Source organism: Atractosteus spatula, chromosome 4 (genome assembly GCF_055471065.1).
Source record: "Atractosteus spatula isolate fAtrSpa1 chromosome 4, fAtrSpa1.hap1, whole genome shotgun sequence".
Classification (NCBI taxonomy): Eukaryota; Metazoa; Chordata; class Actinopteri; order Semionotiformes; family Lepisosteidae; genus Atractosteus; species Atractosteus spatula.
Window position 1 is genome coordinate 1,681,062 of NC_142709.1, and position 17,888 is coordinate 1,698,949.

The 17,888-nt window shown below is 39.9% G+C and overlaps 1 protein-coding gene across 1 annotated transcript; it reads left to right on the top strand.

Annotated features, from left to right (window-relative positions):
- The first annotated feature begins 4,686 nt into the window (after positions 1-4,686).
- On the top strand, positions 4,687-9,639 carry LOC148835592 (immunoglobulin superfamily member 3-like). The gene is made up of 5 exons (XM_088913936.1): positions 4,687-4,763; positions 5,660-6,037; positions 6,787-7,209; positions 8,089-8,154; positions 9,536-9,639. The coding sequence occupies exons 1-5, from the start codon at positions 4,694-4,696 to the stop codon at positions 9,637-9,639; spliced, it is 1,041 nt and encodes a 346-aa protein (XP_088770062.1). The 5' UTR covers positions 4,687-4,693.
- The last annotated feature ends 8,249 nt before the right edge of the window (positions 9,640-17,888 follow it).

Here is a 17,888-nt window from a genome sequence, read left to right on the forward strand (position 1 = left end):
CTCTGATAGGTCTTATAGGACCATAAAGGCACTGACCACCAGATTGAGGGACAGCTTCTTCCTGCAAGCTGTCTGATTATTGAATCCTGCCTCAGCCCCTTATGCACACTGATGTTTGTTTTCTTTTTGTGCTACCTTTATTTAAGTTGTGTGTTATTTAACTGTTGTTGATGCTGCTGATCTGTGTTTAAGCTTGGTGTTTTCTTAGTGTCTTTGTATAGGAGCATACATGCAAATAAGCATTTCATTGCACTTGTGCATATGACAAATAAACTGAACTGAATTCTGAACTCAATTTCTTTACATTGCAGTTTAAGCAAGAGGTGTCAACCCCAGCAACCACTTGTTCTGTAGATGAGAAAAGGTTTTCACACTTGTAACTAACCCAGAAAAAATAATCTGAATGCTTGTTTTTGTTCCTGCAGATCCATCTGTGTTATTACAACAGGAAGCTCTTTCTAGCAGAGTTGCAGACTTTACATATACCACTACTTTATGCAACTACAGTATGTATGCCTTTTTTTCTGTGTCACTGCCTACAATTAAAATACAATTTTGTTTTTTTCTTTCTCTTAATTTGTTAAGTGTACACATGAGGTGTAATTTGACAGAACCGCCACATTTTTCCTGATTCCAGGAAATACCCCCCACACACGTCCGAAACACATGCATTGTTTGTGCAGTTGAAAGCAAATGACATACGTGTGGGTGTTGCAAGTTGAATCTGAGCCCCAGTGTGAGTAAAATAAATCTTAAAGCTTCACTTCTCTGGCCAGCGTCATCTACTGTACAACCCAGACTTCAGCAAAATGTACTAGTGTGAGCGAAATGATGTTCAAAGCATGTGCATTTTATATATTAGCCCATATAAATAAAGTTTATTAATAATATCTGAAATAGAAAGGGAGAAACGTTTGAACAGTGCTATATGCTATCTCCCTGGGGATTGAAATGTACTTGTAAGTGTATATTTAACTTGATCATTTGTGTTTAGTTAATACCTCTAAATGCTGAGTTTGGAATGTTGCATCGTTTCCTGCTGTTGAAATTAAGAATTGCTCATGCATCCACATCCACAGTGTTAAACTCACAGTATGTAGTGCTTTGGAAAAGTATTCACCCCCTCCCATGTCCCATTTTGTTGAACTACAGAAGAACTAGTTCAGGTGGATAGCTGCGTCAGCACGCGTAGGCTGCAGAGGAACAAGTAATAGGTTTATTCCATCCTGAAAAGAGAAGAAAAGAAACACAACATTTCATCTGTGGAGCCTTCTTTGAGTGTGCGACAAAACGTTGGGTTTCTTTTCTTCTCTTTTTCTTTTCAGCGTGGAATAAACCTTTACTTGTTTCTTTACAAAAGAAGTACAATATACACATTTTGCGAAAGTGGATATTTTAATCAAAACCCAAATGCTCAAACTGCACACTTTTATGGGTGAAAGAAGTTATATGTCAAAAACAACAAAGCAGAATGCTGGTGCACATTTCAATCAGTCTAATTTTGCTGCCAGTTACTGCCTATATATACTTCACAGGTGTGGAAGTCCTGCTTTGTCCTACTCTCCTAGCACATCCACATACGGTATGCCTGTCAGTGCCACACACACAGCCAGTTCTCTGCTGCTGCTTGGAGCCTGTTGTCATCGCAGACGTTTTGACCTGGGAGAGCTCCCATCAGCCCACAGAGATGACCATCAGAAAGAGCAAGAACCAGATGTTAAGCTGGGTAGAGTAGACGTTCAAATCCAAGCCTCCAGCACATTGACTCACCTCACAACAATGTCTTTTGACATTATTTCTGCTGTTTATTAACACCATATTCACTCTTTGTAGGATATGCTACTTAAGAAATACATTTGATTCCACTTTATCTTCATTATTGTCACGGATGTCGGAAGGACAAGGACAGCAGTGGAGACCTATGCGTAGCAGTAACAGGGGCAACACGGGGGTTAGCCCAGGCTCAGGGGGTCGGACGATGTCGGTACAGAAACCTATGCCCTCAGGCCACGGATTATATTGGATTTGCCGCCTCAGCCTTTCCCCGTGCACCGGATCAGCACCGTCACCGCCCCCTGTCTGTCCACCCGACCGATCCTTACTGTGTCTTCCCTGATGTGCTTCTCCAGACACTCGCAGAGGGTCTTTAGCAACATGCTCCACGGATTCGTGACAGGCTCCTGCTCCCCTGCAGTGCTGTATTGGATAAAGTGGTTAGGAAATTAGTGAATGCATATACAGTGTACTTTTTGTTGTCAATAAACACACATAAAGGTGTCAGTAATTGTAAGCATATTAATATATACCTCTTTAAGGAAAAAATATTACCAGAAACAGAGCACACTGAGAGAAAACATGCATTATATTTTCTTAACTACTGTAGATTAGCAATTAATGTTGTACATCTAATGTGGGTTTGTGGTTAACCCTGTTTCTGTATCAGAGGTGTGTATAGAGAATCTGTCAGCAAATGTTTCCTATAATGCAAATTTCACACTGCTGTATCTAATAGCTCTTGACCTCTAAGTTAGGGAAAACTGAAATAATGCTTTACTCTGTATAATTAAAAATCCTCTAAAATTAAAAATGGCACACTCATATTTATAGTATGTGAACTATAATGCTATAGCTTCAAGTAATAAACAGACCAATCTTTGCATAATCATTTAAATGAATCTACGTCAGCTTTCATTTCCTCTTTGTTTGATTCCGAGGTCAAGTTCATATCAAATTAAAAGTTGACTTTCAGTATGACTGGTTGTTCGAGCGAAGCGGACTTTGAAAATCAACGACTGTTACAACCCCAAGTGTCTAGGGGTAAAGGGCTGTAACATTTAGCATGGTTTTGGATGCAGGTGGATTTCTGGTGAGGGAATTAGGAAGTCTGGTGCAAAAGGGAATTATTTTAAAGCAAATTAGTTACTGGTACCTAATAGGACATAATAACACACAGGGAAAGGAAACTAGAGTGGTGCCAAAGAAAAGAAAATAACAAACAAAATGGAGCTGGCTAAAAAAGTGAGGGAAAGCTAACCTGACTACAAAACAAAACCCAAAACACTCGGTCAGTGTCTTCTAACGCCCTGGCTAACCTTCACTGAGTACCCAAAACCATACAAGACAAAAGGATGATTCACATTCTAAATAATATTTTATGCTTTTGCTGTCTTCTCTGCACTCTGTACTTGTCCAAGTGTTTGCTCACTCCTGAATTTTGCGAAAACTTTTGGAATTTTCCTAGCAGCTTCTATAGTTTTTGCCAATCCTCCTATTTTGCTAACATCTCCAAACATGCCTAGTTTACTAAGTATAACAGAATCTAAGTCCTTTATGTGGTAAGAGCAGCCATCTTTATAAAGATTCCTGTGACAGTTTAATTACATCAGCCCAATTTGAGCATTTACCCCTTATCCCTTATCTGCACTCCCTGTATCCATTATCCTATCCATTAACCAGATCTCAATTCAAACACACACATTACCTTGAATGCATTGTGCCTACAATCGGAGAATTAATATTTTATGAGGAACTTTATTCAAAGCCTTCTGAGAATCTCAGTGCACTGCTTCAGCTCTATGTTTGTCCATTGTGTTGTTTTTGCTCAGAGAACACTGTTGAGTATCTTCTTGAATCCTATTTTCACATATAAGATCTTCTGGCTTATTTATTATTACTCTATTATTATTGTTATTGTTTATGTGCACTTATATTTAAATGAACTGAGTATTATTGGTCTATGATCACTTTTATTTATTTTTAAGGATCGGTGCAAACATATTTTCCAGTTAGTGGGATGTTGCCCTGCTACAGTATGTGATATTATGATACAGTATGTTATGCTGACCATGTTGTTCAAGTGACCTTTGACCAGCTGGTTGCAGTCTGTCCAGCGGTTAATCACGTCACTGCATTAATGCTCAAGGATGTCATACGCAATGACTACATTCATAGTTTTAAATACAGATTGTTGTGCTTCATGCAAAGATTAACATTCTTTGATCTGTATTCTTCTCTGATTGCACATGAGTTTCCTGGCTAAGTTTAAAATTTGTACATGGTGTGAACACAACATACCTGAGAGACGTATTAATGAACTAGTCAGAATCAGGAGGCAAGTTAAGCTTTTATTGGCGGAATCAGGATATGAACTAAGTTCTCATCAAATTAGAATAATTGATTTAATCTCTCAGGCTCATTTTTCTTTTGTACCTAAAGACCAGATAATTTTAATTCCATTGATGGACAAACAAACAAAAGCTCACCCAGACTGCAATTCCTTCACATGGACTTGATTGCAGCATTGATTATTTCTCAAGGAAAGACAATTTCCCTGCACGTACCACATATAATCTTAAATGGGAAAACAACCTCAAACTAATTGTTTTGGCAGTGGATCTGTCAAACACTCAGATGAAAAGCTTTGAGAAGATTGTTTTTAAAGACACTACATAAAGTAAAGCTTATTATTATATTAATGATTGCGATCTTGCACATTCCTTGTTTGTGTCTTATCATGTGTGTGTCATTTTCCAAATAATTAACCCGTGATTGTTTCAATCATCACAGGAGATAACAGTATTGATACTGTAGCTGACTTGCAGTTGTCCTTATAAAGGCTTCATTTTCTTTGCGCTTTCAGAAAAGCTGCAACTCAGGTGCATTTCTTGGGTTTCATTGAGGAACAGGGTCACAGATGGCTGCATCAGAACACAGTGTAAAGAGAAGGAGGGCACTAGCAGTTATAGTCTTCCTGTCGTTTTGGGGTAAGTAGTGGAAAAAGATTGAGGTGATAGAAATGCTTGTCTTTTTTGTGAATGAGCAGGAAACTAATTATGTAAAAACATACAACATTTTTCAATGTCTACTTGTACATATTGTTTTTCAGGGAAATCATTGTTTGATGACTTATTTTCCCTGGTGTGAAGAAACCCTTTATTTCATTATATACTGTGTATGTATGTATCAGGATGGTGTCTGGTCATTTCTCTATATGTTTCTGCTTTCTAGCTTACTGAAATCGCCAGAGATAGTTAATATTCACATTCTCATCAATTATAGTGAAAGCTTATTCATAAACACCATAATCCCTAATGGTTTTCCTAGTATGACATACAAATATATATATAGTTCAGGTGGGTAGCTGCGTCAGCATGCGTTGGCTGCAAAGGAACAAGTAATAGGTTTGTTCCATGCTGAAAAGAGAAGAAAGAAAACAACATTTTGGCCGTGGAGCCTTCTTCAGTTGTGATATATAAATAAATAAAATTATAAATATATATACTAACAAGAGTTCTTAAAAAATAAAATAAATGAAGAAAATGCAGAAAATGAATTAGTATGTAGCTGGTGAATTCTGCTATGCATATCCATAGTTCTTAATTCACTTTGGAATCTACATTTTGGAAAAAGGCTCCTTTCAGATTCTCAAAAAATAAGCTCTTATGCCCTTGAGTATACATTGAGAGCCGCAGCCTATTACTATGCAGTGTGCATATATTAATATGCGGCCTTGGCGACGCTAATTCAACCTGATGTGAAGTGTTTCACTGTGTCTGACCCCGTGGCCACACGGACAGCAGCAGGTTTACAGTTTCTAATTGCTCATTATTGCAAGAGGCGAAGACAGGAATGTGCAATGTGCAAACTGTTCATGTTGCAGCCTTGCACCGTGGGCAGAGAGTGGTGAAAACGCAGCAGGGCCCCTTGGTCCGGACACAGGGCTCCCACATCACCCTGGCCTGCAATGTCAGTGGATACAAAGGCCGCCCCAGGCAAGACTTCCAGTGGTCCGTTTACCCCCTGGCCCTCCCGGCTGTGGAGATCCACATCGTCAGCACAGCCGACCCGCACAGCACCTACGCGCTCTACCGCAGCCGTGTGAAAAACGGGGACGTTTACATCGAGAGGACTGGCCTGGACTCTGTGCTCCTGCACATCGGCTCCCTGCAGCTCCAGGACCAAGGGGTGTACGAGTGCTTCACTCCCAGCACCGACCCGGAGTACCACGGCACATACAGCGACAAGATCAATCTCACAGGTGCCCGTCACACACACCCCACAAGAACACAAATCCCATCCCCTCACGTTTAATTTAATCGACTGTGTCAAGGCATCAACTTTTCAGTTTTTTAAGTCAAGTTAGGTTATGTTAAAACCCAAAACAATCACTTGTTTACACATGTCTAAGTGTATGAAATAGCACTTTTTCACAATATTTGCAGAAGTGGGAAGAGGAAGCAGGGATTTCTTCATGGTCAAATTGAAGATGGTTCTGATGTGGAAATAAATGTAACTGATCTGTACTGAATTTGAAAGTTACAACGATACTCGGGCCAAGTCCTCTGAAAGAAATGTTTTTCACACACTGTAGTGAAGCCTTCTAAAATAACATGATGATCAAAACACCTGCAGAAACAATACAACATGCTTTTCTGTGTACAGTATGTGTAACGATCCGCTCCGAAGCCTGTCCCCACTGTCAAAAGGCACAAGACTGGAAACACGTTGGGCAGGACACCAGTGCATAACAGGGCACAAACCGACATGCCCACACTCACACCAGGGCCAGTTTCCCCAGTTTCCCCAGAAGCCAATTCACCTACCGGTGTGTCTTGGGCTGTGGGAGGAAACACGGGGAGAGCACACAAAACCCACATGGGTAGCAGCCCAAGATTTGAAGCCAGGGCCCCAGTTCTACGAGGCAACAATGCTAAGCACTGCGCCGACATGCCACCCATGTAAAGGTTGAGGTTGCATGCATATTGATATCCTTCTTTTTCCATGCAGTGATTCCAAACACTCTGCAGGTGGGAATGCGAGCCGGGCCCGTGCGCAGGGCCCCGGGGGACTCTGGGAGGCTGTCCTGCGAGGTGTCCCAGCAGGCCCCTCACCACACCCACCTGTCCGTCAGCTGGTTCCTGGAGAGGGGAGGGCAGGCTCTCGAGATAGCGACGCTCTCCAGGGACTTTGTCCTGCAGGCCGGGCAGTCCTTCCTCCGCAGGCTGCACCAGGGGCACCTGCGCGTGGACAAAAGCAGCCCCACCACGTATCAGCTGACCCTGTCTCCTCTTCACCGCTCGGACCAGGGGCAGGTTTACTGCCAGGCCACGCAGTGGATCCAGGACCCAGACAAGTCCTGGTACCCCCTGACCACTAGGAGGACAGGAGGAACGAAGCTCTACGTGGAAAACGCATTTCCGGCTATACCAGGTGAACTTGAGCTGTCGCCATTCCTCAAAAAAACGAAATGTTTTCCAATTCTCCCCTATTCTTCTGCCAAACCATCACTTGCTTCATTAATTTTCATACATAAGTTCACATAAAAATGGGTCATCTTTATTTTAACAGAACCGAATATAAGCACCCAGGCATTTGTTAATGGAACCAGGAGAGGGTAATTCCATAACGAAAAGTAAAAAGACAAATGATAAGATCAGTTAAGATTTTATTGTCCCCTGAGTGAATTTTTTTATGGACACCCAGCACTCCTGTACATTTAAATAGAATGCAAACAAACAAACTGCTCAGACCAAATGACAATGACCAGCGTTTTGAGCTCTGGAGCTTTCTTCATGCACCAAAAGAAAGTTCCATAGCTGCAACGTGATTTTATTTCTCTTATTTTGACTCAGCAGTGTGGAATTGACTCCTGCTTGTTGCTTTGCACTATGCACACTGATGCAGCCTCCTTCTCCGACCTCTGTTGTTTAGACTTGACAGGGGTGTGATATGTGACTTCCATAGAAACCAGACTGTGTGACCGAAAATACTGACTTTTATACAGACTTTTCTTAGTGTATAAGAAACGTTTTTTCTCTGGAACTGTGCAGAAGTAGTTTTGTATGTTCTAAAAATAACTGGATAATGGATAGAAACATGACATTAGAGAACACCATCTTCTCATAGGCTTAGTCAAAACCTAATACATGAATTGTGTGGAATGTGCAAATTATATTTCTATGACCATTAGAACAGTAGAAACTTTAGAAATTTAGAAATCCAATGTTACAAACAGTACCATCTAAAAGGATTTTTAATTCAGCTTTACACAGAGTGTGTTAAGCTGAGGCATTTTTTCCCTAATTTCAGTTCCTCTTGAGAGCACCAACAGATCATGGGAAAACAGCGAAGCAAACGAGCTGCAGTCAGCACACAGTAAGTCACGTGATAACAGCGTCTAAATTTCACAACGCCCAAAATGCAGAAATACACCAGATAAGCACATTTTCTTTCACAAAGACTAAAACCTTGTCTACAGTTTAACACTAGAATTATCAGTAATTTGAGCTTTTTGATAGAAGACTAAATGAGAAACAATGCATATTTACTCATAGAGGGCGCTAACTTATGAATCAAGATCAGTGGATGTTAATGTTCGTCTTCATCCAGGCTCAGACCAGGCCTAGAAAGCAGCACTATGTAACAGTCAAAGTCACAGTCACTTCAATTTTTTTTTAAAGAGTAGCAGTAAATTACAGGCAGAGTTAATTATAGTTCCCAAAACAAACATCCGAGAATGGGACGCACCTCTCATTCCCCATTCCTGCATTCTTCTCTTCAGATCCATCCTCCTCCTCACTGTAGTTCATGCACAGGCCTCTTAAAGCTGGCAAGCCAGTCTTCTGCAGACTGCTGACCCTTCAGATTCCACAGTGCCGTGGGGTTTGCCTGAAACTGTCCAAACACATATCTGGGAATATGTGAACGTACAGTAATGCGGCACTCTATTTGCAAATAATTCATTTCTGATCATCATAACTTTGACAGAATACTGGTCCAGAAGTTTTAAGAACTTCTTAATGTAAGAACAAAAATCTACAGAAAAGGTTTGTGTGTATCCGGTTCATACTGTGGTTAAAAAAACAGAGATAACGTACTGTACCACTGATGTTACTATGTAACAGCCCTGAATTTGAAGGGGGTGCTACGTTAAAATTGAGGACCACAGCTTTATCAGACATCATACAATATAGTCACGGTTACCAGCCTGAGACTTAGTATTGTATTGCAACATCTTTAAATTTTAGTGCATTTAGTCCCTTTTCTCTATGTTTTGTTATGAGAACTCCACCTACAATTTACTGCTACATTTAAAAAAAAACTATGAATTAGAAAGCAAATGAACTGAATGCGCTGGATGGCCTCCTTTTCTATGCTCTGTTATGAGCTTATGCTGTACACTAGGAGTTATTTTCAGATATATAGTCAAAGGGTCCCTGATGTCCACAGACACACGCAGACACACTTTCCGTCTCCAATTACATTCAACTACAATATATGAAGCATTTTATTTCTAAAATATTTTAACAATGATATTGCTCCCAGGTTGATCAAAAATCCTTTAATCCTCACCAGCTGTAGTGAACATTTCTAGTCTATGCATTCCAGGGTTTTAATTCTCGGGTCCATGACTGTGCATAACACATTCTTTGTAGTCAGACACTCTGGAGACACCAGACAATGTGCAAATGTAAACTTTCATGGCTGTGTTTTCATTTTACATTTTGGCGATTTTTTTGTTTCGTCTGCCTCACAGGTGTCGTTCTTCAGGCTAGTAGAGTGTGCTCTCGTGGAGCGCCGTTATCGAGCTTATCAAGCTGGCTCCTGTCCTCTCAAATCCTCTTGTCCTTTCTGATGTGAAGCGGAGGCAGCCTTGGGGAGTAGAATGTGTTCCCAACTTCAACAGTGTCTTCATTAATAGGAAGAAATATATATTTTTACCACGGAGAACGGTGTTAGGACACCTGCATGTGACAAGGTTACTGAAACACTGAAGTGGTTACTGAAGTAACATTGATAATAATCACATTAGTTCATGAAAATGTGTTTTATGAATGCAGTTCATAATTCCCAGCTTTGTCATTTTGTTATTCTTTTTTTTGCATTGCTATTTTTTACCATTGATGTAATGATGTCATTAACACTTGTAGAATTGTACACTCAATTTTTCGTACAAATTGTGTATAATCCATATTTGCGTTCCGGTAGATTTTTATCATTTGATCTTTGTATTGCTAAATCAGCAATTAAAATGACATAGAAATATTTGTCTCTTTGTGTTATCTCTTCTGAATGTGCTCTGTCTATACCTTCTTAGGTCTGAGAAGACTGCAAATGTGAGGTGGCCATTGCTCAGGTATTTACCGGCACCTGAGAGACGCAGAGCTTGATGTGTTGAATCTCTCTGTCCCTTTCTGAGTCTGAGCACTCGCCCTGCATGTGGTTTACACATTCCCACAATCCTTTGTCTAAAGAAGCGTGTCCTGTTTTTTGGTTGTGAAATTAAATTGATGAGATTTAAATATTTTTTGTCTCATTTTTAATTAGTTCCCCACAGTACTTAATTACACCACCCCAAAGTGAGCATCCAGCCCTTATTGGTATTATTTTGAATCTGTCGACCAGTCCAACTACTGTGCATGCATTGCCTTGAATGCCAACTGCCTGCAACAGGAAAACTAAATATTTGTTATGAACTTTATCCACAACTTTCTAAAACTAAAAATTTGTTTTTTATATTAGTACATTATCACTGTTGCTTTTCCAAATAACTCTTAACAGGTCTAACGGCCTCTGAATGGCCATTGAGAATTGGCCACATCCTGTTTCTTACTCCTGACTCCACCACATGTGGCATCACAATGTACAGTGATCTGATCCTTCCTGGAATTCAATGGCATCAGGCTTTTCTGCAGCACTTTGCCATCGGCTCGTAAATTTAAGCCAGGCAGGACTGCTTTGTAGTTTCTCTTCTCAGTGCTGCACATGTCATGGTGACCTGCTAACCCAGGGTACTTGAAATGTGTTAACATTTGTTAGCGGTTTACCATGGTTGTGAAACGGTTTTCCTTTTCTGAGGGATCCATCTTATGAGAATCCATCGGAGTTGCTATATTACTTGATGTCTGTGTATTTAACATTTTACGTCGAGTAACTAAAATCGAAGAAGATGTCTGGATGTACATAGGTGCAATTTTAGAAATCCCCTTCCGTGGCTGAATATTGCTGAAATGGGTTTGTAATCAGTCAGGAGCTTATGGGGTTGCTGAGCTGTTCCTCAGTAATGATGACGTCATCCAGGTCACATTGTCAAGAAGACTTGCCTTCGGAGCTGGATCCTGTGCACGCTGCCACAGAGCTGGAGCTCAGGCCACAACATGGACAAGCCTATTGCTGCGCAGAAGACCTCTTGGGAATTAATAGCGAAAACCTTTTTAGATTCTTCCCCTGCTTCAGTCCAGAGGTCCAGCTTACTGAATTAACAGCTTCCTGTTCCTGTAATGGATTTTCCTTCACAACCAGCACTCTTAGAGTTGTCCACTACCTCCACCTGCTCCTGCTTGAAATACCCAGTATCTCAATATCTGATCCAGTTGATGCACGGACTCTGCAGATACTGTTTCTTAACAGGAAACATTTTAGCTTCAGTTTCTTTCCTTGTGCTGATTGATTGTATTAACAACGACAGTGATGACTTGAGCAAAATGTGACAGTTTACTCTTAAACTTCTGAACTGCTTACACATTAGCCAGACCTTGAATGTCTTAACAAAAAAACAGCAATGGAGAGTTACAGTATCTGAAAGTATTTGCTTGTTTTCTATTTTGAATTTAAAACAGATCTTCATAAAATAATGCTCATAATACACAGTATATGGGTACATCAGTCTTGTTCTACATATAATATATACAGTATGTTCAAAGAGATCATTGCAAATGACAAAAATATATCTCACATCTGTCATTTGCACAAGTGCAGCCTGTCACATTGTAACCTATTTTCTGTGTGAATGAGAACAAATATGCTTAATATTTATTTTACACTTAATTTTAGTCTCTGGACTACAGCGAGTCAAATAACATATTTCCTCCTCTTCATACTGTTTGTTCACTTTGTTTTCTGTCTGGTGGAAAACTGTATTTTGTGATACGAATATTTACATGTTGAGAAGGAATTTATGAAAAAATTATGCTCAGATAAAGAGTTTTAATTTTGAAAATAAACCCAATTCATTAAATACTGGGCTTAACATTCTTTAACTAATCAAAATAATTTGTACATGTTGGATGCTGCTTAATTCTGAATTCCCAACATACTCTTGAAATTTGTATATACTGTATTATACAACACGTTGCTGTAAATTCAAATGAATTTTAAAAATCACCAACCTAATTCATCAATGCTAAAATGTATGTCCTTTTTCTGTCACAACACTACTTTTTTATTTACTATTTAAGGATAAAAGGAGAAACCCTCTTAGCTGTTAAGTCCATTTGATTGGAATTTGGTCACTAAATGTTCAGAAATTCACCAGTCCACCTACAGTACTCTATTGTTTCCGTTACTGACATGCAGATTAAAACCTTGTGCATTTTCAGTAGATGGCGATATTGCTCTATGCAAAAGCCACCCAGCGGCCAACAAAAAGTAATTTTTTTCATTTGATTCTCAAAGTTAATTTGTTCTTATATTCGACAATAATGCTCGTTTCTTTTTAATAAATTTGAAAAACAGAACTACCTTGTCATTTGCTCATGATTTGTCTTTAGAACAAAGAATGAAAAGGTGGGGAAAAAAAGGAAAGGAAACACTGTAGGTCTGGTTTTAATGTGGGATAACCCTGTATAACAGAGTGCAATCCTTCAATTTTTTTAAATAAAAACAAATCTAATGAAAAATACACAAGTAGTATGCTTTAAGGTGTAGCATCTCTTTTCGTTCATTGGATTTACTAGCATATGTATTTAATGAACCAATTAATTTGGTGCCATGTGCCAATTTAAAACATGAGTGAAAGAATTGCCACATCTAAAGATTGGATTCTTGTAGCTTTGTTTTTAGGCTGTACCCTGCCTCACGGCTGTGGCCCCCTGCAACCCCAAGTCGGAAGAAGCAGCTAGAGAGAATGGATGGATGGAGGGGGATTATATATTGATAATATACACTGGCATCCCAGGGTGTGGTTTGCTTGGAAGACAGAGGATTGTCAAGGCTGTCTTTCCTGTTCTATATTATATTATATGATATTTATTGTATTGTAGTGTATTGGTCACATTACCATGGTACCCTAAACACATAGGTGAAATCCGGAAACCTTCCAGGATGTGAGGGAATCTTTCTGCAACTGGGAGAAGATATAGATAATAGATATACTAGTGTTTTGATGTACAATATTGATTTGTCCATTTTTAGTCTGCATGAACAATATGATCATAAATCTATTATTTGTAATAGTACAGACAAGCAAAGGAAGCCCTTAACAGGTCAGACAACCTTCAACTATGTACAATCTATATAAATATAGTGTTACTGAATTACTGTGAGCATGTTTTATTGATTGATGTCATGATGACATCCCAGCATAAACATTATTTGAAATTCTCAGTGTTGAGGCCAACATGATTAATGCAAAATGTGCACTCGGATAACATGGTTTTTGATACGTCAGTCTGATTGTCAGTCCAGTTTGTGACCTTAACCTTTGCTGTTCCAGTGTCAGCTAGCATATTCCTGAGAGCAGCAAAAAAAAACAAACTGTAGGATTATACTGTATAATTATATATTACTCCCTGAAATGACTCTTGTTTACAAGTCTGGCATTTACAGTATATTGTGTGCAGTTTCAGCACTCAAACATAAGAGAGAAATGAAAAGAGGCTGTTCAGCCCATCTGACTTGATTCATACTCTAATAGCTACCGTGCCCTGCAAAAACATTGGAAGAGTGAAGCAATTTGAGTTATGAACTCCAATAATAATCATTTCTCGTGAAAAGTCCTGACCGATAGTTACATCACCTAAGTTTTTCATTTTTTAATAAAGTCTGAGCAGGTTTACCCGATTGGATCAATTAAAGAAATGATAGTGTTGAACCTCTTTATTTTGAAAGAGCATACTGTATGTATCGGGACATTTGGCTGACAGGTTCCTCTTATTGGTCAGGTATTTATCTCTCTGATAATTAAACATTCACAAAAGAACTCAAAACATCCTATATATTTGGAATACTGAAGAAAGAATACACAGGTATGATTACCTTTCAGCCAAAATGAAGATGGCCAAAAACATTTGTAGCCGATTACAGAAAATTTAGCAAAGCTGTTCAGGAAAACCCTGAAACAGTGAAACAGTGAAACCAACAGCAGCCTCCAGAGTGCAGAAGGTCCCAAACTCCACCGCCTGCTGAGGACCGAGACAGCAGACATACAGAGGCTGCACTGCAAGATGCAAACCTCTCATCAGCTCCAAGGACAGAAACTCCAGATCTGAATTTGCTTGGAAGCAAAAGGACGAGCCACAGAGTTTTCTGGACAGAAGAGATGCAGATAACTCTTTTACCACAGTGGTGGGAAGGTGAGCGAGACGAAAGGAGAGGCTGATGCACCTCGGCTGTGAAGTGTGCTTTAGGCAATTTCACGCCTGAACACGCACGGCTGCATCTGGAGCTGGCACACTCTTTTTTAATGATGTAACTAACGGTGGCCGCAGCAGGAAGGATTCAGAAGTCCCTGACAAACATGGAGATTATGTAGAAGAAAATGCTGCCGTATGTATTGGGTGGTGCTTCACCATGAGCCATGGCAATGACCCAAAGCAAACAGGGAAGGCAATCAAAGAGCGAGAGAACAAGGTGGGAAATCTTACACTGGCCAAGTCCATCTCTCTGCAAGCCTGAAGAAATCAATTCGAATCAGAACGCCCTGAGCAAGAGCACAAAGTAGTAGCAGCACAGGCTTGGCAACAGATTTCAAATGGTCTTGCTGAGTTCAAAGGGCTACAGACTTCATGCAGTTATTGTCTCAAAGGGATCTGCGATTAAAAACTCACACTCTGAAATTTACTTCAAGTGAATGTGGGTTACTGAAAGAGAGGACAGGGAGATAGCAATGTTTGACGAAATCTGGCCTTGAAGGGCTTCATTCCACCGGGGTTAATGTGAAATATATTTAAAACTGTTTATCTTGACTTCCCCCTACTTACCTTCTATCCCTCTGTTATGAGAAAGCCACTCTCTGGGGGCTGAGGCGAGCTGAGGCCTGTCCTGACAGGAGGACTGGGAGCACACTGCAGCCTTCTCCCAGCAGGCTGCTAGTCCACTGAAGGGTCGTTACAGGCCAGGCTTGAGGAAAAAACACATATAAAGACAGGGAGACCATGCAAACTCCACACAGACAGACATTTGAGGACAGAGTCCAACCAAGGATCGTGGAGCTGTTACGCACCTCCACCACAGTGCCACTTCATCCTGCCTCAATAAACCAAAACAATGAACAAGTCAAACTTCCATTAAGAGACACAAAACCTGAATGACAGGAAACGTAGGTTTAAGTGCTTTATCACAGGCATTCATGCCAGGAAATGGAGGTTAAGTGGTTAGGTGATTTTCCACATTCATTAAGTTTCTCAACTATCAGATAAAGTAAGCTGTGAACATTTTAGCAATGCTTTTATTCCATGTAACAGCACAGTTTGTTTCTCAAAAAGCTCATTATTAGTAGCAACAGTTCCCATAAGCAATAAAGCATCTAAAAGCAACATGTGACAAAAGAAAACAGGTCTCCTAATTAACAATCCCTTTAAGCTCACAGGTACATTTTTCTTAGGGCCACAAGGGAAGACTAAGAAGGAAGGTCAATGCCGCAGACTCAGACTGGAAAGCTCACTGGCTGGGAGCTTATCGGGACTGGCGTCACGTCAGATAAAAATAGAAACAGTGCCAGGCACTGCATTAAGAACACGTTTAACCTTTCACCACCGCTTCCACAATCTTGAGTAAAAATAAGTCATCAAGCAATTTTCCAAGGCTCATTAAGGTTAGGACCACGACTTTCTCCTCAATGATTTGACCTCAGATGTCACTGTGCCTGTCAGAACATTCTTCCTTGAGCAAAAAAAGAAACCGTGCAGGGATTCCACAATAATTCTTTGTTTGTCATTTTGATATTGTTTTTTAATGTACCACAAAGGAATGTTTAAACAAATCAGGGGGAATAACAGAAAAATGGCTTGTAACCTTAGCTAGACTAAAAGAACAAGAGGTCTGATTCTGTTAAATATAAGGTCAAAGAAAATAATAATTACAACTAAACCTGAAGACCAATGATATGGAAACAAGGTAATAGAGGACAGTTAGGATTTAGAAATGGTAGGTCTTGCTTAAGTAACTTGTTAAAACAAGCAAAAAATAATGAACACACTCACAGCATGAGATATTTAGCTTTTTAGCAGCTTTAGACAACTTTCCTCATAAAAGACACACTGTATTCTCAAATCGAAATGTTCAAAATGTGGGTATCTGGATTGAGAACTGGTAAATGTGTAAAAAGCACAGTATAGATAAGGGGCAGAATTATTAAAGTGGAGCAAAGTAACTAGTTCAGTACCACTGGGATCTGATCTGCTCTGAATCTGAATGGGAGGGCACACAGAGGTGGACAACTTAGAGACTGATCAGTCTAGTGTCTTTGGATAGCAGAAAGTAAGATTTCTTGGTGTATAATTAAGTGGTGTGATTATACTCCATTAAGCAAAGAGTAAGGTATAGTTGCAACGTACTTTATTTTCTTTAAGCGGACAGAACACAGCAGAGAAAATGAAGATGGTGGAAGCTATCCTATAATACTGGAGCAAACCACAAAGGACAGCCCAGGCCACGAGAACTGAGGAGCACGCTCTGAAGACCCGCTTGAGCAGTTAGATGGGAGAACAGAAGGCGCCACCGTCCACCGCCAGGACCCAGCAATAACACCTCAATGCCGCCCCTCCATAACAGTTCTCCCCGTAACTAGCGAGGTCATTTCTCGTTCCTCTGCTGAATTGTACGGCAGTGAAGCTGGTGGTGCTGTGCTTCAGAGAGGATGAGCTGGATTTTTTGGGATGAAAAGCTACGTGCTGATGCAAGCAATGACTGTGATTTAGCAAGTGAAGATCTCACGTGTCGTATAAATGTATGTGATTATACATAAACATACGAGTATATAAATAGACTTACAGCGTGTGCACACACCCTACAGAAGTAGCCACACATCTAAAGTAAAAAAGGCACATGTACAGTATGTGCCTCTGTGTATACCCATCCACTTACTGTTCAATACCCACATTTAAAGTTAAAGGTTTCACTTTAAAGTAACTTCTCCAGCAGCTAATCTGCATGTCTGATAACTACCCCTTTGAAAAAACTTCCTCCTTTGCTTGGGCATTTCCCTATTTTACATAAAGCATGTATTTACATTCCGCAGTTTGCAAATACAGTAGTATTAAAACATAATTGATATAATTTTATGTAACTTCATTACGGTTACTTCACTGAAATTGAATTTCTTTGTGTCTGAAATTGTTTCCCCTTTTTTTTTTGCTTGTAACTAGACTGAAAGCAGTTTTAGTGAGCTTAGTTTTGAACTAAGCAAAAGTAATTACTAGCATGAGTCCTATTATCAGAAAAAAATCGTTTTTACTGTAAGTAATATTATTTCGGCCACAGTGATCTGCTTCTACTGCTTATACGTCAAATACTGTACAGGTATCATGTGGTAAATGATGAGATTCTAGAGTACTACTGGAGAACCAGGGCAACTACTCTGTACATCCTGCTATTTACCAGTTCACATTATAGCTTGCCTTCCACTTGAGGTATTACTCCTCACCCTGAGACATCTGATAAGTTATCATTAAGCAGTACTTTCCCACTAGAACAATGCAAACCACAGCTGAATGCAACAAACCTGGGACTAGAATAGACTTCCTTAGCAAAGGCTTCATGAGGATTATGGTGCTTATAATCAGAAAAAAGAAACATTCTTTTCCAATCCAAGCTCGACCGCCCCACCACTAGCAATTCCATTAATGAATAATCGAACACCTAAGGTGTCATTCCACAGATGCACTGCTGGG